The 24,407-nt window shown below is 35.6% G+C and overlaps 1 protein-coding gene across 2 annotated transcripts in view; it reads right to left on the bottom strand.

Annotated features, from left to right (window-relative positions):
* The window catches only part of CTDP1_1 (RNA polymerase II), a 32,345-nt gene extending 18,741 nt beyond the window's left edge, over window positions 1–13,604 (bottom strand). Inside the window, exons 1-10 of one of the 2 annotated variants that reach the window (XM_051212345.1) lie at window positions 13,448–13,604; window positions 11,789–12,024; window positions 11,671–11,754; window positions 11,545–11,635; window positions 9,926–10,051; window positions 8,816–9,057; window positions 7,000–7,098; window positions 2,897–3,211; window positions 1,394–1,789; window positions 121–474 (exon numbers count right to left, since the gene is read on the bottom strand). In XM_051212345.1, the coding sequence (XP_051072523.1) occupies window positions 121–474; window positions 1,394–1,789; window positions 2,897–3,211; window positions 7,000–7,098; window positions 8,816–9,057; window positions 9,926–10,051; window positions 11,545–11,635; window positions 11,671–11,754; window positions 11,789–12,009 (1,928 nt within the window). In that variant the 5' untranslated portion in view covers window positions 12,010–12,024; window positions 13,448–13,604. Of the gene's footprint in view, window positions 1–120; window positions 475–1,393; window positions 1,790–2,896; window positions 3,212–6,999; window positions 7,099–8,815; window positions 9,058–9,925; window positions 10,052–11,544; window positions 11,636–11,670; window positions 12,025–13,447 lie in introns of both variants that reach the window. The other variant, XM_051212346.1, reaches the window with a different exon arrangement.
* Window positions 13,605–24,407: the final 10,803 nt, after the last annotated feature.

Below are 24,407 nucleotides of genomic sequence, written 5' to 3'. Positions count from 1 at the left end.
TAGTATATTGCTCACTGGCTGCAAACACTTTTTTCTAAAATGAATAATGATATTAAATAATCCAAATCTGGAAAAAATGTTTTATTGAAAAAGTTTCAGTAACCGAAAAAGAGAACTCACTCGGATTTTAGCTCCAACTTGTTAACTGGCATAGATGTTGTATTATCACCATTCTTATCATCATTACCATTTGACTGATTGCATATTGACGGTAGTCTTAAGCTTGCATGCAATGTACCACCTAAACTGCGTACAATTCGACCAGCTAAGCACCGATCAGCAGGAAAATGTGCAGGTGATAACCCAGACAATGTGATATGACAGTTAGGACCAAGTACAGTTTTTCTTAATTTGGCTATAATATCAGAAACGTGCGGTAAATATGTGGGTATAACATCTGTATTTCCAGTCGGATTTGTTAGGCAGACATTTTTACGTGAATTATTCACAATGGACGAGTTTATTGAATGGTCACTAGTTAAATATTGAGGTGGATAGAAGAAAGAACATCAAATAAATAAGTAAATAAATACAGAATACTGTACATGATAGACCGTAAACTATCAGTTAGATCCAATCGGAACTGCAACACGGCTTGATTTTCGATCCCAACCGAGATCTCTACATATTTTGTCGGATATATATGAAAAATGAGCTCTAGTTTATGAAGAAAAAGGAGTAGTTAAGAAAACACCTGTTTGTACATGGATCAAACGTTACTAGTAACGATACGTAAGAATTTGAAGACAATCCAATGTCAGAACGACTATCAATCTCTTATGTTAATGAAAACATTGGACCGATGAAATCTACTGTTATATTTGATTGTACGAATATTATCTGAACGATTGTTGACGAACTTCAATTTTTAAAAAAAACCCATCCGTATACAGACTGCTCTGACAAAATATTTGGAGCTGAGAAAACTATGACATTTTCTAAGTTGGATTTGTAAGAATAACTCAAGATTTCAACGAAACTTGTTTTTCTTTCTTTGTTATCTTACTTATCAGGGATTGAGGTAGCTATTAGGGGAATAACTTGAATACTTTTGGTGTTGTTACAATATGTTATTGTGTTTGGCATACTGGAATAATTTTAAAAAAGTAATTCACCTTCACCGCAATCTACAGTTAACATTTTCAACAAACAAACGAACAACAGTAATACCTGCCCCTTAATCATAAAAACAATGATGTCTTTGCAACATCAAGAATGAATAGAAATGGCTTTTGCTTAATCAAAAAAAGTCAAAAATTGAAATGTTCAATTCATTGGAATATTTAAAAAATGTATCATTATCTTTTATTATTTTAACAATCCATCAAAAGCTCGATTTGTTTGAAATCTATCAAGTTTAACCATGATAATGTTACCACCTGCTAATACCTACCTATGTTTATTCTCTGGTGATTTTGTCATCAATGTTGTTTTATGATGATTATAATGACCAGTTTGCCATAGATCATAAGTTTTAAAATAATTTCGATGAATTCTCAATAGAATCTCTTGTAAACGTAATAAATAATCATCATCTGCAGCGTCTATTTCTATTTCTATCTCTTTTATTTTCGATAATGAATCATGATCATTATTATTATTAATATCATTCTTGTCATGATCATCATCAACAACAACGGTAGTTGTAGTGGAATTATCGTCTATATGGTCTCCAATATTATTAGTTGATTTGGATAAGTTTAGTGTGATATTTGCACTAGTTGATTGAGTTTGACAAAATTCAATATTATTATTATCAGTAGTAGTAATAGAAGCATCATCATTAGTCCTAGGTTCATAGAATCAAGATAGAAAAAAATAAAAAGTATATATATATATATATATATATATATATTATATATATATATATATCAGGAGTTCGGTTCGTCAGTCAATCAGCCATAAGCAAGGGTTTCAGTCCTTGAGACCAACAACGGAAAAGTACCAACTTTTACATATAAAATCCATACGTGTTGCAGAAGTTAGCGACTATTAGGACACAGTAGCTTAGGGAATAATGCACTAGTGCTTGAAGCGAAAGAAACTAGGGTTTTCATCTTGGTGTGGATATTAACACTGAAGTGCAGTTACAGCCAGCTAACAAGTCCTGAATAGGATGAATCTTATGTCATAAGCAATGTAGAATTGATCTAAGTACCCGCAATATATCAGGACAGTAAGATGAATACCAAAGTAATAGAAGTAGTAACATCAGTGCTAGACAGAAAGATTTATGAATAAAACTACGATTCGAGCAGACAGAATGACTACATTTCTAATAGAACCCTCATTATTAATGTGTTAGTATTATTATGAATTTGTTATTGTAATCAAAGAACATGAATAAAGAGGATAATATACGAATCACTGTAGAAGTGATAGTACTTCTTGAATCTCTTAGTAATTAGATTTGTGATAAGGTTATAAGCATTATATGAGAGCACAGGTAAATACATTCGGTTATTATTTACAAAATTAGTCAAATAAAATACCTAAAAAATTGAAATTAATGACAATGAATGTTGTCAGTCATATTGATTGTGATTGTCTTATAAACTAAAAAAAAGTGTCAGGCCTAAAACTCACCAAATTATAAACCATGTAGCACATGTCCTAAAGACTAAGCTATGATAGAATACAAAAACCCAATTTGTTGTACATTTTTAACAATTTTAACATTTAACTCAATTTATATCCGACAATCAGTGAGATATGGATATTAATCAGTCATTCAGTCAGCTGCAACGTAGGACCAGGCACATATATGCATCGGTCCAAGTTGCCATACCTCATAATTAATAATAATTAATAATAATAATAATAATAATAATAATAATAATAATAATAATAATAACAATAATAATAATAATAATAATAATAATAATAATAATCTTACTTATCCAGTGTACAGAGAACCGGCTTTTCATTATTGCTGATAGCAGTCGTAGTATTATCCTTGTTATTTGACTTTGCTTCCACATCGTGTGATAAAATATTCTCATTAACTTCACTAACCTGTGAATTCATATTTTGATCAGATTTATCGATCAGTTGAACATTTGAACAATTTGATAACGCTGAGGAGGAGGATTCTGTGACCTTTGTTGAGGTCGATGTACAACTATCAGAAGATGACGAAGTATGGATTGAAGATGATGATGGTTGTGATGACCATGGAAAGGCATTAATATCTCCAATATCTGGAAAAAAGCTGATAAAAAAGAATGAAAATAAAATATTTCAGAGGTGGTTTTCTTTGAACTATAATAACAAAACCTCTTCTGATAATAATCATCTGCTCACTAGTGACTGACTTCAAGAGGCATTTCCTAGTGTTCTAGTGAGAAGCCGTTACCAGTCGAGTTCAACCAGGTCGATTGTGAGATATCAGCTCACTAAAGACAATGTTGTACGCTGGCGCAATTTTGTGGATTAGTTGAAGTTAGGCATTAACACCGTTGGATGCCGGCTCAGTGGTCTAGTGGTTAAGCGCTCGCGCGTGAAAATGATAGGTCTTGGGTTCGAATCTCGCAGGGGGCGGGATGGTGGATGCGCACTACGGAGAAGTCCCATATTAGGAAAAAGGGTTCCTCCAGTGCTTCCAGGTTTTCCACGGTGGTCTAGCTTCAATTCACTCATGATTTCAACTATTGAAATTACTAAAATCTCCACAAAACCCTTTCTGATAAAACTGAATATGTTAATTATTTAGCAATAACCAACGTGGAGTCTGTTAATAAAAATGTGTGTTAGTCCAAGTTGTCAATATTATAGTTAGCACAATAAGGTGAATAGTAAAAGTTGAAAGAATAATAGTGAGAAAAATTAAACGAGGGTATATTTTGAAAGAGACTGAACAAAAAGATATGTATGAAGGAATACAGGAACTCAAGATTTGGATCTAGAGAAAGAGCGACTGTATCTGTGTACCAATGTGACTGGTTCTGGACCATGTCATCCAATATATATGTACACTCAAATTCACAAGTGAAGCTACAATAATCAAATCCACTGGGAAGATACATTCAAGTGTGCACCTTAATAACTACAAGTCAAGGGAACAAAACTAGTGAGTTAGTAGCACTACAAAATTGAATAAGATTCGACTGAATAAGTGCTTATTGATGTTTTGAGCTTCTGGGAGAATAGGTATTTCAAGAGTAAATCGAAAAGTTTAAAATGAAGCACGTTAGCTACTACACTGCCACCACTAATCATCTACCACACATAAAATCCTATTCATCTATCCCACTTTTTCTATAAAAAGTTATGAACTTTACTTTCATTGATGAGGACTGACTATTCGACCTTAAAATGCATATTGCAATTTCAAGCAATTGGATTGATACTGTAATCATCAAACGGTCAACAATTATTAAGGAAAAATTTATCACAAACCTTTTACATTAAGCATTTATCAAAATGAAAATATGTAGAGAAACTGATATGAGATTAACAGATTAAATTCATCAGAAAATTTAAGTCAATCTGTAAACACTGACAGAGGTTTCGTTTAAAAAAATCAGCTGAAATCTGATAAACAAAACAAAAGTGAGGACAAATCCCGGACTAATAGTACTGATCGATACTTGACCTACATTTCTACCTAAATTAGAAACGATAAAATATAATTACAACAGAGAAGTAGATTGGCACTTCGAAGGAAATATACATAGTTTTAGGGACTGGAAATTCTGAGATCGATGATTTATACAGTTTAGGTGGAATTGTGTCACAAAGTAAGCTCTAACTTGCAATCCTGAAGAGAAACTGAAAAGAGGAAGGCCGGAGAACACACTGCTTAGGGAATTGGAAGCAGATATGGAAAGGATGAATAGCAACTGAAAAGAATTGGAAAGGAGTGCCCAGGATAGGGTTGGATGGAGAGTGCTGGTGGGCGACTTATGCTTCTCCATGAGGGGTAACAGGCGTAAGTAAGTAAGTAAGCGTTCTTCCAGCTGGATAGTTTCAAAGTCAGGTTCTCACTGTCTTTATATACAACGTCATTAACATAAACTTCAGATAGGAGTGAGCTACATGAATTTCCCCACAAATGACTAACAGTTAGTTTTGTCAATACCAAGTGTGATTACTTGTTGTCAACACTTTTAAAGTCCTCTATAACCTTACAATCATTACTCATCCTTTTTCGGATGTTTGAAATCTGGGATTATTTTACGACATGATCTCTTTCTATTCTTCTGTAGACATAAATTTATCAAACAACTATAAATATGAACGTACGGCTGACATCGTATACCAATACATTCTAATTTTCTTCTACCTTGATCCAATTCTTGGCCTTATGGTTGTTTAAGAGTTTTTAAAAACTTATTGATAAATTGAAAATACTTCAATATATCTACTGACTGACCTGAGATCCAAACATTAAAAGCTTTACTAGCCTTATAACTAAATCCACCTCATGAGCTATACGTCTTTTCCGCCACGTATGAGGTTAAAAGTTTCTATGTCTGAGGTATCATTAACAAAAACGTAATATATCTTTTTTAGTATTTTCCCATTTTAAAAAAATCTTCATTTTGATGTTAATCTGTGATGTGAACCTTATGTTCAAAAACTCCTTAAGCGTCAACTAGATCATCTGAAGGAAGTCAATACGTTGTAATTAATGTTTTAGACATATTTTATTGTTATCTATAAATTGGTTGATATTTAAAGACAGTTCTGATAATCTTTGTCTTCTTATTACACTATCCAAGAAATAAAAATAATGATTTTAAACAATTATTTAAACTTAAAGCGGTAAGACTATAATTTATGGAGGACCTTTGAGCGACGCTAAAGTGACCTTGAGAGTGTTTACCTACTTACTAGAACTAAATAAGCATTATAAAGCAGTTTGAAGAATAAGGATTATGATTTACAGTTTATGGTTACGGTTGGGAATTAGATTTAAAGTTTTCATCACGAACCCACATCAGCTATAATACCAAGATCCTATATGGCCAAATGGGTGAATGAATTTTGTGCCGAAATCCAAGATGTTATTGTAAATCTGATTGGTTCGCCCGTAAATTATAGTCTCGCCCTTAAAGCTACCAAGGCAGAGGTATCAACAGTGTAATTTTTAAGAAAACCCATTTAACATCTACACGACTAGAATATGATATAAACAGTTAGTGATACAATAGAGTTCATAATAAATATATTTTTATGATATCCTAATGATTAAAAGTTTGTATTTCTGACGTTTTGTAACTTAGTGTGAGTCACTTCTTTAGAGAAAATAAATTAATCGAAATAGAATTAATACAAGTTTAAATAGAACAGAGGAAACAGGAGAATATTTTTAGTACAATCAAGATCATAATAAGTCTGAACATGTCAATGTCATGCTATTTTTTGGTCAAAGTGATTCTGTCATAGAAATCATTGTGTTTATTGGTGTGTATCATAATCAACTTGAAACTATCAAATCGAACCTTGATATTGATACTTACAAACTGATACAGTTGAGCTATAAAAACTTGGCGTTCTTGGACAACATGTTGACCTTGAACAGACGGCCGATATACACGCGTTTATGTGTATAATGCGTTTTAAGTACCTTTACAGGGCATATTTTGCTTAATTACATTTATTATGGACTAGTTTCTGTGAAAAACCAAACAACAAAATGCAAATTACTGGTCTATAAATCTGTTTATAACAACATTTGTCTTAAACAATTGGTTATTCTATTTCATATTCCTCCAAATGTCTGCCTGAACAAAATGAACATGGTGTATTTTTGAACGGTGGTGAACGCCGTTTTACTTATTATTGTCCTGCCATCGGATATCTTGTTCAGTTGTTTAGGGGCTTATGTTAATAGTATGGTCATACCATTACATATTATCGATCAACCAGTGGATTGCATCCACTGATTTAACAATCCCTAATTAAAAGATATCATGAACAGACCTTGTACTACACTAGAAAATTGCATCCATCAATCGAATTAGATTTTTGTTACTCGAAAAAATATCAACTTACCGATATGGTTTAACATGAATTAAATTGGAAGACCAATCCCATACTTCACCGCGATCATCAATAATACATACTAGGTTGAGGCCACGAGGAAATAATGCTCTTTAATTGTAAATAATAATGATGAAATAAGAAAAGTAGAATGGTTTAAATGACAATTTATCAAAAGAGAAAAAAATAATTTCGCTAGATGAATACAGAACTAAAGTACATATACTAACCTAATGAAACGAGTTCACGCTCATAATCAACTCAGATCATCCATCATCAGTGAATATCCTAATGAACTAATTTCAAGTTTTGGTTTGGCTATTCGTAGCTTCCTCAACTTAACCATACTTAAACTAGTGTTTTTTTTCATTTAGGAGCTAATTAGGATCAAGAAAACAATGTTCATGAATAATATTTATATTGAATTGTGTGAAAAGTACTGAATGATGCTCAAAATGTATAAAATGGGTATAATAAATTTCTTTTTGTCATCATCAAGTGGAAATGACAATGTAAAACACGAAAAAATGTTTAGCTATTGAATTTGGGATTCCAAATAACACATAAATCGATGAGCTTTTGTCCCAGTAGTCTTTGTTCATAGTAAAATACTGAGTAAATCACTTCATTAATCTTCTAGATAATAAAGGATGGTGGTGTAGTAGTGTTAAAGCAAATCACAACTTCTACACATGATTTTCCTATATCTCCTAAAACCTACAATGATCTTACAGGTTTCAGCACTTTTCTAATCAAATACACTTGATTCATACAAACTATTTCGATTGGTCGATACGTGGCCTGGGAATCACTAATTTATTCTTAATGTCTCTCAGGATCGGTCATATAGTATATATACCTCTCGGCTGCCTGCATTTTATTTAGTATGTATCTAAGTGGCTCAAAGCTTTCTCCAAATGTGTATTTTGTAAGGAAAGGCCCAACGTTCATAAGGAATTCATGTTAGCAGATCTAAATATGCTCCCATGAGAATAATTATAACATGCTCTAATCTCCTAATTTGACATTTCATCCACTCATGTACGTTTCTGACACTAAATAACTTTGTATATAACTCCCAACAGTATAGTCACAAACTCTATTTTCTGTCTTTACAATTCATGGTCAACGAAATCATTAGTGTTTTTCACATGCTAACCCATCATAATCTTATGGAAAAATCTAAAATGCTGTTAGTTGAGTGAAGGCAGGAATCTTTTGTAACCAAGTTTCGTTATTAAGGCATATGTGAAGTCTTCAATGAATCGATATTTCCCGTTGACTTAGATCTTGTGTCATGTCGTGTCACAGTCAGATACGCCATTATTGCGCAAATTTGGTTGGTGACTAACTTTCAATAGTACTGAAGTATTTACACTTAATACAGACCACTGTAATATTGGTTTAGTGAATACAATGAAACTTAATCGATATTATGCAAATAATGCTGGGAAAAAGACAAGATATTGGCTACTGATAAGCGGTAAGTCGGTGGTGTGATGTTTCAGTGGTTAAGGGATCTGACTTTCAATCATTAAGTCACGGGTTAAAACCTGGGAACCGTCCAATTCTCTCCGGGAAAAGAGACAGTAAAGTTGAATACATAAATCCATAACTAGTAAATGAATTATAACCTAAATCAGTGCATGGAATACTCGCTTTGGATAGGTCTAACCGTAATAATAAAGATGATAACCTTAAGTAGGATAGCCTTTTACCCAATCAACATGAAGAAGTTTAATCTTAACAAAGAGCCTAATTATACCATTTAAAAACGGTTAACTTAAAAAGTTCATAATCAAATAGTATTATTGTTACGCAAACTAACTTTAAATTTGCTGACTTTGTAACTGGATTAAAACATTCATCCCGTGATAGGATACGTTGTGAAAAATACCTACGTTTTGGATCAATCATTGAAGCAAGTTGATGTGCATAGACACGGTTACCAAAAGTGCAGATATGCATTTGATAATACTGACTAAGACAATCTAACACTTTTTCTAAATGAGGTCTTAATCGTGTATGATAAACAAGTGGTGATCCTGGCAAACGATATCGATGTACATTCTAATAAGAGAAAATGTTACCAAAACATAAGTAGTAATAGCAATCATAATAAGCATACAGACTAACATGAGTAAAAATACGGGATGTTCAAAAATCTGTTTTTGAAAAAATCTTACTACTAATAATGAGAAGCAGAAGTAAAAAGGTCAAAAATGTCTCGTTCTACAGAGAGAATGTTGATTTCACGAGAGAAACGGTTTACTATTACTGAATCTATTCCCAGTGTGAGCATAATTGCAACACAGACTATTTACATTATGAAATCGGCTAATTTTAGTTTGACGACTCTTCAAGTAACTTCGTAGTATGTTAAGGCTTTACATAACAAGTACTCTAGCCAATACATCCCAACGACATCGCTTTGATAGGCTATTAGTATTATATGGAGATAGTGGTTGAAGGTACATAGGGTGTTCAGTGTACAAAGCAACTCAGTAATCAAGTTTAGGCCTATGTAATAAAGCAATGAGATTTACTGATTGTGTACGGAATACAGATAAAAATTAACTTCTAGAACCTAAATATGAAAAATGAATTTTAACCCGTGAATAGCCGAACCAAGTATAATTATCTACGAAAAATGACTTTCATCTCATAAATCTTATGGTAAAACAGACTTTTAAAAGCCAAACTAGGACAATTATTTAAGTTTAGAATGATCAGAAATAAGTATTTCCGTTAATAATAAACTAATATTCTGATCAGCAAATCAAAACAGAATATAGTGGAATACAAACATGTGGACTAATAGTTGGAGCTAAACACTGGAATCATCCAACACCAAATCTGCTATATTACAACAGTCCTCACCAAAGAATTAAATTCACACATATATTTCGTAGAAATACGTTATAAACAAATTAATTACTTTATATTTAAAAGCTTTTGGATCATTAGTTGTATGTATTATTGTCTGATCAAGATCAACCAGCAAAACAAGTTTTCGAGCAGCCAATAAACTTTGTTGATCCTGTAAAGCGATTTCATCTGCAACCTGTTTGAATACAAAAAAAAGGTTAATGATGTTAACAAACAAAATGCACAGAAAATCTAGTGAAAGTTATATACAAAATAGTATGTCGTAAACAACACATAGTCTGAATTGCCCCTTCACGTAATTAGTTAGTCACAATGCAGAACCTTGTACGTATGTATATCAGTTTAAGTTGTCATACCCCATTAGCACAGAGAAATGAAATTGTCTGGTCAAATCTATGGGTATTAGAGGTAGTAACAGTATCAGTAGTAGTGGTGGGAAGGATTAAGCACAGAAGGTACGATTCACGAAGAAGATATAAATTGGTGAAATAAAAAACAAAAAAGATTATGAGAAATTTAGAATTTCAGGATTTGGGGGAAGACAAAGAATGGATGCACCTGCGCCATTGCAAACGATTTCGAGCCATGTCGTTCAAAGTCTATAACCATTGGTTACGATAACCACGCGGAACCCAACCAGTGGTCTATACCTTTTAACATGGCTCAGGCTAATTGCCGATGACTTCATCGACTGATACCATGTTCTGGTTTGGACGCCCCTAGCTTCCTTCCAGCCTAGTCCTACACCAGAAAGCATCGTCCGTCGAAGAACCTTTAGATGTTTTATGATGTTACTTAGTACCTCGAACAATACTTTTCTAAGTAGAGAAGATTTACCAGGTCATAAACAAACTAATAAACCCAGTTACATATTGTATATTCGGAAGTTGAGTCTCTTCAGTACCTCTGTGGGTTTTTAAAATACTTGGCAAATGTAGTATGATGTACGATAACCCTCTAGTTCGATAATAGATTGTTCAAGACAGATGTATAGTAAAGGATACTTTGAAGTAACCAGAATAATAACATAGAACGAGAGATTAGGTGACTAGCTAGTCCATGTAGAGAAAATGTGCCAATTAATAGCTTAAAGCAATATGAATCGATCTTTTCCGTTTTGGTAACACTATATTTACTTATAATCTTATCCAAGAAATACAAAACTCTTTATCTAGTTTTATCTAACCCCATTAAATATGCTGATGTATTTCCAAAATGAACTATTATTTTTAGCCATTCTCCGAAGGAATGAATACGGGCCTTTCATCCCTAGGGTATTTATTCAACCACTATCACAACCATGACAATCACAGTGAATATTACATGTTTCGCTCCTTTTAGGTATTTTTTGGACTAATGACCGGTATTCCACATGCAAGACAGTTTAACAGTTAGGTACACTGGGAGTACCGCTACTAAGGAAAAAAGATAAATAACTATGTCAATCACAGACATCAGTTTCGTAAAGATCTCAGAAATGGTTGACCAATAATGATCATGTTAGCAAAAAATGTGGTTCAATAATAAATGAAGTACATCTAATAAACAGTATGTAAGACGCTTTCCTATGATTATCTATTAAAACTAATAATAATAACCGCATTTGGCATCCAGATTTGTATCTTCGTAACAAATTGTAATTAAGACAAGCTGACTATCATAACTTACTGTTTCACTGACATGAAGTTCTGGGATTGCATGCACCATTGGTATACTAGCACTAGCATCAGTAATCCGTTCACCTGATATCCCTCCTTCTCTGAGGAGACGTTGAATGAAAAAAGCTAGACTTACCTACGCAAATTGGCACCGCATTCCGCACACAAGTCTTTCATTACAACGTGATGTGTGCATGGTAGGAAGTTGAATAGAACACATCTTACAAATAAAAAAATTAGTAAAGATATCTTACCCAGGAACAACTACAGCACCTTCATCTTTCATCTTGGTTACCCAACCATAGCCAGGAGCTCTAATGTCTATCTTACCAGACGCGTCATCAACAAGTTCGCAGATAGAAACCGATGGGTTAACGAGTTGTCGACGATGTATTTTCCAATGTACAACCTTATCTTCAGTCACACTATCAGGAACACAAACTGGTTGCTTAGAACTACTAGTGACAGTAGTCATTCACAAAAATTGAGACTACAAAATGGAAAGTGCATAAATTTTATATTCTGCACCTAATCATTAAATGTCAACTAAAAAAGGATTTTCTAGGAAAATCTAGCACATTAATGCAATAAATGTTTAGGATGAATATTTGTACTTGAGGTATGCATGAAAATAGAATAACTCTATGAATACAATAAAGAGTAAAGAATGTTAGTGTTATGAACTTCATTTTTATTTCCTTACGTTTTTGCTATGGTAGTAAGTGTAACAAGTGAGGTCGGTATACATGTAGGGCCAGTGAAATCATTCGATACAGATCATCTGCCTCAGTGATCCACATACATACGTGCCAGACCCTGCGTTGTTTATATTTTTCTAATCAAAGTATGTGAATGCATGATCGATTGATTGGAAATCGAGTACCTTTACATTCAACTATTCTACAGATGCCCATATCAATGACTGAGAATGGTAGTCAAAGACACAAACCATATGGTTTAGAATCGAGATATAACCACTCGAATGGTTGCATAAAAATAGGGTTTCCGATGTGTCAGACATCAAATTTTGCACAGTCAAGCAAACCAAGTTTTAATAGAAACATGGTCATATGCTTTTAACACCTCTGTGAGTACGCTAGTATTTCACTAACAGTATAGGCTAATCAGCTTTTAGATTCGTACTGGAATTACTTAGGTCTTGGATTGTGGTTAGATAGCACTTTGACATTTTATATCAGTTAGTGATGAGAACACTAAATCTCATTCCTGACCCTAATGTCTAACTGTAAACCCACATACTAATTCCTTCCACTGATTTATAATCTTCATTTAACCCTAGTAACTAGGCAGGGATTCTTAAGGTCACCTCAGCGTTGATCCAAGGTCGTCCATAGACTATAGTCTCAGAGACAATCTACCTCGATTGGAGAATAGACACCCTGATACGTCAACATACATATTTAGCCGTATGACTAAACGATGAAAATAAGTGCAAAAACCAACTAATCACAAGGCTTTTTCTAATAATATGAACCGTATGAAACACGGTAACTAAACATATCTTACTGAACTAAACGGTGGTCAATTTGTTTCTTGACGGATGGGAATGACTACCAATGTAGGCGTCGGCTTATAGACTGGCACAGTTGAAAAATCGATGGCATTTTCCATGACCAAAAGTTACTGAAGAGTACCTGCCTAATGATCAAAATAACTAGGCAACAGCAATGTCACAAGAACGTGAGACTTATCCTAAAGTTGTGAGTTTCCGGAACATAACTGAGACAATTACCGTGAAAGTAGACTGAAAAACAAGATGTTAACGGAAGGCTAATAGAACATGAGACTTCACAGATTGGTATATAAGCATCAAATAAAGTGCTACAGACCCTTTTATGTGGTTAAAAGGTCACAGAAAATAAACCAAGATACCAGAAAACGGACATACATACGGAAAATTAAGCCGTTTGTCAATACATATTATGAAGTATAACAATAAGATCTTCCCTACATGACTAACAATTACTGTAACGTAGATGTTTGTAAATGGTTCTTAAAATTGTATGTCAGCATGCGGAGATAAAGACAGTGTATCTGTCGACCTGTATCAATCCTTGTAATATACTCTTCTGTAATAGTCAGATTTCTCTTTGAAATTATTTGCCGACGAGGTTTATACTTGTTCAGGTTGGTCATTCTAGAAGTTGGCCACATAGTGACCTAAGCCTTTAATAAGCAAGCTACTTGCAGAAACAGTAGATGAAGTTAGCATTCACAAGCTTTCAGAATAGAAAAAAGTGTGGATTCTAAAAGTGCGCAGGCAAGCCGCCCCTTAGAATTTCGTTTTGCTTCTGCTGAAGAAGGAAACATAACCCTGTAAAATCCCGGCAAACTGACCGGATCCGAAGTAATATGGTCGTCCTGGCCTCAGTGACGATCGACTGCAATTAAACTGAACTCCGTTACGTCACTTTGACAGTCGACTTAGTGACAGATTAGAATGAAACGGGAACTATAATCCCCGCCACCTTTGTAAGCAATGGTGGTCGGTTTGTCTCATTTAGTGTTTTTTTCGGCTATTTTTTAGGGTAGCTAAGCAATTTAATGTTTTAATGGTCGAAATTCTGAAACTTTCAATAGGCTCATATCACTACAATTTAACGTGTAACTTATAAACGAAATGAATTAGAGATATGTTAGGGCTAGTGGGAATATGATAAATATGATACATCAATATAGCATCCTATCCTGCACAAATTCTAGGCTCTCAGCTTCACCTTTCTGAATCTATATACGCCATAATGTATATATAATCTCACGTTGATCGTTTTCAAGTGGTTCGAATGGTTTTGTACGGAATAGAAGAAGCTTTCGCTTAACGGGCTTCCGTGTCTAGCAGCACGGGATCACCAAATCCTCCAGGCAGGAACCTAGGTATGTTGACAATAAAAGAGGAAAAAGAAATTGGTAAATCATAGTATGATGCTGTCCTTGGTCCTTAAGAATAGGTCAAGTCGCCTCTTGAAGGACTTCTGGGAAGTCGCTTGAACTAGCTCGGCCCGTAGCGAGTTTCAGCATCTGACAACTCTTAACGAGTAGAAGTTGTGTCCATAGTCCGTTCTGCTATGTTGTACCTCCAATTTCTGGGTGTTATACCTTAGGTTTGTATTGGGACTGATTTTAAGTGGGTGTTTAAGGGGGTGTTCAGAAGTGCTAAGGATGCAGTAAGCCATCGGAAGGTCACCTCTAAGACGTCTATACGCCAATGGGTAACAGTTAAGTGATTAGAGTCGCTCTTCATATGGTTTGAATTTGAGTCCTCAAACCGATTTCATGGCTAGCCGTTGGATACACTCCAGAGTGTTCTTATCTTTTTGAAGTGAGGGAGAAAATACTATGTTTCCGTACTCTAAATGGGGACGAATAAAACTGTTGAGGATTACGTGGAAAGTTCTCCTGTCAAACTGGCCAAAAATGCGCTTCAGTGTTACCAGTACAAGGTTCGCTCAAAAGGAACTTTCGTCACAATTAGCGTAAGACTTCAAATCATAGGGTACCAGCACTCCTAAAAATACTTTTCGATTCGGTATACTACTAGAGAGGAGTTTCTTAAGTTGTAACTGTAGTCTGAAACATGTCGCAGATGGACTACTTCACACTTTGAAGTGTTAGAGGTAAGTCCGTTATCATCTGCCGAACTGTGAGGGCAAGTCAAATCCTCCTGAAGTGCCAGTACATGATCTCAGTTGTGTATCTCTCTCCGAAGCTTCACGTCATCAGCAAAAAGGAATACGTCTGACGATACCCGTTGTGGAAGATCATTTATATAAGTCAAGAAGGGAAGAGGTACTAGTACTGGGCCCTGGGGTACCCCACTAAAACATTCCACTGCCTGAGAGAAAGCAAAGTTAGCCTTGACCTTAAAATGTCGATTTTTCAGGTATGAAATGAGCCACTCAATTAGAGGTGATCTGATACCCAATCGTTTGAGCTTATTGATAAAACACATACAGCTGACCCTATCAAAAACTTTTGAGAAGTCAAGGTAAATGATGTCAACCTTCCCCTTGCGATCAAGGATGCTTGCCCATCTGTCCACCGAAGTCAGCATGTTGGTTATACAAGGGTGACCCCTCGTGAAACCATGCTGTTGAGGTGAGAAAAAATTTGAGAACAGTAAATAGTCATGTATACATCGCATATCAGGGACTCCATAAATTTTGGAGGTATAGAGAGAAGAGCCACCGGTCAGTAACCTGAAGGTTCGCTGCATTGTCCTCCTTTGAAAATTGGTCTGATGTGAGCCAGCTTCCAAATTTCCGGTAAAGTGCCTCGGCTGAGCGAGTGTGAGTACACTACGCTAAGCGGTGCTGCCAGGATTGAAGCTGCTACCGTCAGTGTAGCAGAGTGAACCATATTTGGGCTAGGAGAAGTGTGTTTTCTTAGGTGCTGCAGTTTCCCGAACAGCAAGTCAGCGCTCAGGTTCAATTCGAAAAGTTCTATGCAGTTGCAGATGAAGCTGTCATCAGCATAGTTGATGTGGGTCGGTTGAAATGTCCGAGAGTTCAGCCGGAAGGTTAGCGGCGTCGCCGTCGTTATTGGTCGGGTCATTAGGACCTATCAGTTGGGAAAATCTAGTTTTGACTTGACGAAGAGAAGCTGTATAATGGTATAAACTTTTCGGATTGGCGACAAATTTATCCATAATCTTCATCTTGTACTGAAGCCAGTCTTCTCTTATAGCATTCGTACATACGTTCCCTGTATGTTTGTATTGCCTGTACGCAGGATGAACAGTATCCGGACCAGGACAAGTGCCTTCTCTTGGATGCCCCAGTTTCCAGAACACCAAGTCAGCACTCAGGTTCACTTCGGAAAGTCCTGTGCAGTTGCAGATGAAGCTTTCATCAACATGGTTAGTGTGGGTCGGCTGAATCGTTTGAGTGTACCGTTAGCCAGAAGGTAAGCGTCGTCACCGTTGTGACGCTTACTAAGCTGGTCTGTAAAGTTACGTGCTTCAAGCACTGTGCTTATAGCAACTAAACTGGATAATACGATAACCGAGAATACTAAACTAGTCGGGTATTATATTTATTGTTTCATTAGCACAGATATGTTACTCAAAGTAGTTAAATGTAGATAATCAAGCTTATAAACCCAAAACATGAACTATAGTCCAGTAAGACTGATTTATTACAGGACAAACGATATTGCTTTAAAACTGAAGATAAAAGTTATTTGCTAATAAAAACATATTTCACAGTGCAACAAATATCTCTCCACAAAGTCAATCATTGACAGTATAATTAAAAAGACAACTATTTCATTAAGCTTACTATGACTTATGATGTTGTAGTGTGGTGTCGAGTCGCGGTTGACTGTGATCACCACTAAAAGAAGACTACGTGCCAGTTAAAAGATAGCACCCTCCGTAGGCTAAATATCAGAAGGCAGTTGGTGGCTGTAGTCGAGATGTGTTTGTTGGCGATCTCGTGGTGTCGAAAGAATATCGAGATCGTGCCAGGTTACAAGTGTGGTTACTGAGCGTAACCAAGTTCGCGAAAGGTCACAGTCAACGGAGGAATGTATGTATTTTGGTACAGTTTAACGAACAAGTACGGTAAAACAATCCCGGGTACAATTGGTTATAATAATAGTTGTTTCTATTACACCAATCGCGTTCTCTTGATAAAAGTAGGTCATTACAATGTCATTCGAACACTCAATGCTTGTCCGACTTAACACAATCAGATGTGGAAAATAAAAATTTCGGCCGAAGCAAAATTCGTAACATAATTTAGCTCGTTTTATAAAAAAATACATCATAGTATGGCACTCTAAATGACTACATGAAAGTTAACATAAGCATTATCCCGGTTTGCGATACATTAGGTTGATGTGACAACGTTCGGTGAAAATCCGCTCATGATGATCGAGAAAGTCAAAAACAAATGGGGCCGCCGAGATAGCGATATAACCTGGGTGTTCATATTGCTGAAGTTCGGAACTAGACGATCCCCTAAGCACTGTGGGTAATACAGTAAATTATCTGACAGAATTAAAGACGTGCTAAATGATCGAAGCCTACTTAGTAAAATGGCGGAGTTCCAAAGCGTGGTAGTGAAAGAAAATCCTGGTGTCATGACCATCTAAGAAACATGGTTAACGTCAGAAATGCATGATAAAGAAACTTAATTACTTGGCTCCTTACTTTGTATAGCCGATAGACTAATTCATATGGATGGTGGGGCTGTCATGCACACATAAAGCGCCTGAATCACACGAGCCGTCGAGAAAGTGGCACATGACTCAGGAACATGTGAGCTGAAACGCCGCCGGTTGAAACGAAAAAGGCAAGATATTGGACCTAGTTCTAGTACACATCTGTCTAGAATGAATGATGAATGACTTCACACTAAGTAAACTCAGACCCTGGTAGGCCATTTTAATGCGCCGTCTACAAACCGAAAATACTTAGAAGTAGGGTGATCAAAAACAGTATCTGATTAAACACTGTTGAAAATCACAATTGTCCTGGCTTTATTCCAGCACACTGGAGATTCCACCAGATATGACTTTCAAAACTCTGTATCAGAGGAAGTCCGGCAAGCATGCCACTCAGCACCATATTGGTGAGGTACGATTTTCTCATTCTCTACCCGGTTACCACGTGTTTACTCACCAAGCTCTTGAGTCTCCCTCAGGTGAGAAATAAAAATGAATCTACTTCAAAAGCAATGAAGAAAGTCAGTCAAACCTGAAGAACCGCTTCACTGCCTGTATAAAATAATCAGGTGCAAAAAGGAAATGCACAAATATAATTCGTAATTGTTCGTTTCCATAAGAGCACTTGGTTTTCAGAGCGGATTGGAAGTAGATAGACACGAAGACGTATTAAAAGAAAAAATTACTTTTTTAAAACATATAAGTGTACTTCTCTAAGAATGGACCTAATCCTAAAATCGTAAACTTGTCATGATGCAACTGCCTAATCTATAAGATCTTACGTGGAAGTCACATCATTGTCTACAATTATTCATCGTATCGTAATAATCACCAATATATGATGAACACATTTAGGATGGAGATAGAACAACGTATTTGATATGAGTACAAGTGATAAGACAACACACAAGAATGACCATGCCTACAAGGCTGAGTCATGCCATCCAAATGAATTGAATAAATGATTCCGCGTTATTCCTTTTTGGTTTTTTCTGCGCTTTAAATGCTGAATATCTATTTTCCTAGTTGTCCCGTGTTCAGCTTTGAGGATTGTGTGGCTAGGGCTCAGTTCCACTACACGTGGTCTAGCAGTTAGGAGGACGGTGGTTCGAGTGCGTATGTGGTTAGTGTTTCGGTCATAAAACTCACATCCATACGATGTTCGCTGACTGTGAGATACTCAGGCATGAGGAAAATAAATAAATAAATAGAAGGATGGACCAGTATGTCGAAATTTACTAACAAGCCACATTAGAACACCATGTTAATCAATGGTTATCTGCTTAAAATGTGAACAGTACAAGTGTTTTCCATTCATATTATAAAAGTCACGTGTGTGGTAAGTTTCAGCCATATGACAACAAAACCAAAATATATCAACTGCTATATACATAAATTAAGGTTTGGTCACGCTACAGAAGAGAGTGAATCTCAAACGATAGAGAAAGACCACAACAAACCAGAGGTTATTATGAACTATTCTGTGACAATTTTCACTTAGGAGCCTCTTCTAGACGAAGGACTAGATTCGAAAACAAAATTATGAAGTCGGTCGCTCACTGCGGACTAACGGGCCTAGCACTTTAGACACAGAAAATAAACGAGGCCAGATCTTGAGACAAGTTGGACAGCATATTGCTCTCCCACTGACTACGATGTTCAATACGTAACTCGGCTAAGGTGAGTTGACTTTGCACTGACATAAAAGTTTGGAGAGAGGTAACATGAGATACAGATGCGTGGGTACTGAAAGGGGAACTAGATGTTCTGATTAGCTGGGATAAAAATGACCGATGCCTACCAGCGTGACCAAGTGTATCTACGGGAACATAAGGGACACAAAAGTAAGTAGGTGGAACATGGAGGAAGAGTCAGAAACCGTATTCCGGCCTCAAAACGATCTTGAGGTAACAGTGAGCCATCATCTTAAGACAATGGACCACTGCCGTGCGGTCGTAGGTAAGGAGTTCGGAACCGCGTGGGCTTGAAAATGGACATACATATGTATACAAAACAAGCAGAATTAAGAGAACTATTATGGATTTGGTTTATTATGCTAGTTTGGATCCTTACGAGTATATGAATTTGAAGTCTGGTTAGATCGTATCAGTTGTTAGTGATTTCAATCTTCTATCTTTGATAGCAAAAAACTAGGTCCACTGATCTATGTTAGTTCTTGTGGCACGTTTTCTACTGAAGATCCAGTTTCGCTCCTGAAGCGTTCACCGATGGAGCCGGTGCCATATTTTCTGGTAGGAGTCACAGTATTCGGATGCTCGGCAAAAGCGAACCCATATGGAGTCTATTTGACTGAAGCTTTGGAATTTTTAATAGTGGCTTCGTTAATGATTAATCATCGAGGAAGTCAAAAGATTGAGGGTGTTAACAGCCAAATCACTATGTACCATATGGAGTGTCAAAATTAGTTCATTTCATATTCTACGATAAAATTACCGAAAATCGTCCGAAGATTTTAATCGCTTATCGTATGAGATTAGAAAGCCCTATTACTATCTTAGTACCTATTCTTTGAACACGTTCAAAAACATCTTCATCTTTAATTAAATCACCAAGATACTTAGTTCAAAATGAGGTCATAGATATGTGAGATATAAAGTTCGAAACCTTTCTTTATAAAAGCATTTGAATGATCTTCTAAACAACTGCAACGCTCGAAAACTGATAACAGCTGCTACATCGAGATATACAATTGTTGTGCTCAGTCAAACACTTCCCTCACAATGACTAGTCAGCTTGGAAAATATTCACCATCTCCCAAATATATCTTCGGACCCACTGACTTCTGATTTGACTGGTCTTGAAGTCTTCGATTATAAGGGTGTTATGGACAACAGTGCCATCAAAAACTAAATATCCGTGACATCTTCAGCTGTCTCTTCCACTTAGGTAGATGATTTCCAAGTTAGGGATAACTGGTACAAAATAAGAGTGGATATGAAACTCGTTCTGTTGGGGAAGATGGAACATGAAAGATTAAGGAACTCTTTCTGGATGGAAGCCTGTGAATAGTGGTCTACCACAACATACTGTCCTATGTTCCTTGGTATTTCTTTTGTGGACTGACGAGTTTCTCTCATATTTTTATTTGCAGTTGGTGTGAAATACTGACTGTGAAATACTCAGTGACATTATGAAGCTAGTGATTCAATCTGACTTAGACTAATCGTTTGGTTCGTCTAAATATTGTTGCTTTGGGATAAACTTGCACCAAAGCGTATTTTACTGCACTGATAAAATAATAGCCATCAGTATGGATTACAGTTGGATTGTAAGTCACGAATTGCAAACAATTGTATATCTCGATGTAGCAGCTGTTATCAGTTTTCGAGCGTTGCAGTTGTTTAGAAGATCATTCAAATGCTTTTATAAAGAAAGGTTTCGAACTTTATATCTCACATATCTATGACCTCATTTTGAACTAAGTATCTTGGTGATTTAATTAAAGATGAAGATGTTTTTGAACGTGTTCAAAGAATAGGTACTAAGATAGTAATAGGGCTTTCTAATCTCATACGATAAGCGATTAAAATCTTCGGACGATTTTCGGTAATTTTATCGTAGAATATGAAATGAACTAATTTTGACACTCCATATGTTGGGATCCTAAAGGGAAACGGAAAATCGGAAGGCCAAAAAACACATTACGTCGGTAAATAGGATCAGATATGTAAAGGATGAATAACAACTGAAAAGAGCTGTAAAGGATTGTCCATAACAGGGTTGTATGGAGAATGCTAGTGAGCGGCGTATGCTCCTTCACGAGGAATGACAGGCGTAAGTAAAAAAGTCATAACAGTTTATGTTTTATACAAAACTAGATAAATCAATATAAAATTAGTTGGTTTAAGCAAATACAATATAAGTTTTCCAATTGAATATTATGTTATTTCTATATGATTCAGTTTGAAATATGATAAAGTGTACACTTCTTATGTTATTCATTACATAACCATATTGGTTTTCTGTATGATGAATCTCTCTCTCTCTCTCTCTGTGTGTGTGTTTGTGTGTACTTCAATGTTGTTATAAAGGTGTAAATAAATTATAAAGCATACAGATACACATGACCATCATGTTTTACTTCAAACTATCTTAGACGAATATTATTTTATGATGGTAAGCGTTATTTTCTAATTTTAAATCACAAATATTTCACTTATATATTTAGGTTGGTCTGTTTATCTTATATGTTTAAAGTTGCTAAAATAGTATATTGGATTACAAGACTGGTAATGTTTATTCTGATCTGATTTATTTTTCTACAGGATGGGGTTACCAACCTCCACGTCCAACCATCTTCCTTTATCCAGGCTTGGAACCGACAGTAACTCTAGAAAAGCTACAGGTGGAGTTGACTGGTAATATACTTAACTATTATATATATACGATATTAAGTTGGAGAATCACATGATTATTACAAATAACAAAATCCTATTAAGAATATTTAACATGAATGAATCTGATTAATTAGACATAATTTCAAGCTGAAGGTTAGAATATTATTAAGACTATGAGAATAGAAGTTAATCTCTGGCAACGAAGGATACACATTTGTATTTACTGAACAATTAGATTATGATGTCTTCATTTACTTCTAATTTTAAGTGACCATTTGACACAAATGGAAATCTTTCTACGTTTATAAATGACTGTTAATCAACCATAAAATTACTATTTCATTTTGTACCTTAAATATATTCGAATGTTTGCGTCATGGTCCTATATTTCAGGTATAGTTGGTCACATTAAGTAGTAAGAAATATACAGATTAGTACAAGGTCCTCGTTTGATTTCCCTGGTATTGTGATTGATAACTTTAGGGACGGATAGGAATATTGTGTATAATATTATATAAAGCAGTTTTGTCAGAAGACTCATAATTAATGAGCTTAATTATAAGGAAAGATATAGCAAAAATAGTGCAATCGAACTTTATCATTAGTTATAAATAAAAATAATCTCTTTGTGGATATCTCAATAAATAGAAAAATTAGATTTTCTGACGTTTTGTGACTTAGTGTAAGCTACTTCTTCAGAGTAAATAAATAACCAAATCAAAATTAATCCAAGTTTAAATAGTACAAAGGAACATTACTAGAATATTAGGTGAGATCAACCAAGAAAATCAGGTTTGAATAAATCAATTTCATGTCATTTCGGTCCAGCTGATTCATATGAGACATGTTTCTATATTTATGTAAGTGAAATTCATTAGCCCCACGGCAATTTTTTTAAAAAAAACCCCATCCTCCTTTTTAAAATGTTTTTTCAACCCAAAATTGCAATATTTTTCATCCCGTTTCGTCCAATGAAATGGCTAGTTTTAAAGTTCGTTTTTAATTTGTTAGTTATGTTTTGTCGGATTGTTATAAAACATCAGTACTTGTCGACGAAGTACATTTTAATCATCATTATGGAGGAGAGTATCGTTCCGAGTACAAGTGCTGTTGTTTATCACGTAACAGAAATGGAGGAAGTCTTTTTGACAACCTTGTTTCTCGTTGCGTTCCCATCGGTTGAAGCGTTAAAGTCCGCTATCACAAATTATGAAAGATCAACTTACTGTCATTATGTAGTTCGAGATTCGCATTTGTGCAGAGATGAAAACTCGTATATTAAATTTGTGTGCTGGAGAAATGGCCGTATAACATCTAGCGGTTCGCCACAGCTGATCAGACGGAGGAGGTAATTTGATTGTTATTGAAATTTTTTGTCATGAAGGACTTCCATGAACACTCAATGTCCGGCCTTCATGTATTGTAAGATTATCGACGATTACTGGACTGTTGTACGTGGGAATGTGCATCACAATCACGAGTGCAATTCCCTGAGGTACCAAGGTAATTCATGAGTACACGGGTTAACGGAGGCCCAGTTTGAAAATGCGCGACCACTGCTGATATCTGGTACCGCTTCATTCCACATTAAGAATTATGCTTACCATTCTTATGGGAAACTTCTGAATGATCAAGATATCTTTAATATGCGGTACAAAGTGTTCTCACACGCGAACCTTCCTGGTAAGCAATTTGCCAATTTATAATGTAAACGATAAGTGATTACGGAAAATTAAAAGCTCACATAACATATTTAGGTGGGCTTTGCGAATACGAATTAGACGAGGATAACTGTCTATCGTATTTTTTCTTCACGACTGGTGATCAAAGGATTTTGGCAGATCGTTTCTCTGATGTTATTGGTTTGGACGTGACATACAAGACGAATAATGAGAACATCTATTTATATCAGGTCGTCGCCCTTGATATGAATTTAATGGAAATACCCGTTTGTATTGCATTTATAAGTCGCGAAACATCGACTTTTATTTCTCGATTCCTGTTGTTGAGGAAAGCACCCAACTGTGTCACAAGAAAAGTCCTCACATGGAATCCTCAAGGCCAAAGGAAAAGAGGAAGACCAAAGAACACATTACGCCGAGAAATGGAGATAGACATGAGAGAAATGAACAAGAATTGGATGGAACTAGAAAAGAAGGCCCAGGACAGAGTGGGTTGGAGAATGCTGGTCAGCGGCCTATGCTCCATTGGGAGTAACAGGCGTAAGTAAGTAATTTGATGTACCGTCAAAGTCGTTTCATTAACCCATGGTTTACGGTTCGTTCGCCGTATTTATACATGTCGTAATCAATAAATTATCATGTTGATT

The sequence above is a fragment of the Schistosoma haematobium genome, chromosome ZW (assembly GCF_000699445.3).
Source record: "Schistosoma haematobium chromosome ZW, whole genome shotgun sequence".
NCBI lineage: Eukaryota > Metazoa > Platyhelminthes > Trematoda > Strigeidida > Schistosomatidae > Schistosoma > Schistosoma haematobium.
This window is presented reverse-complemented; position numbering and strand designations above follow the sequence as displayed.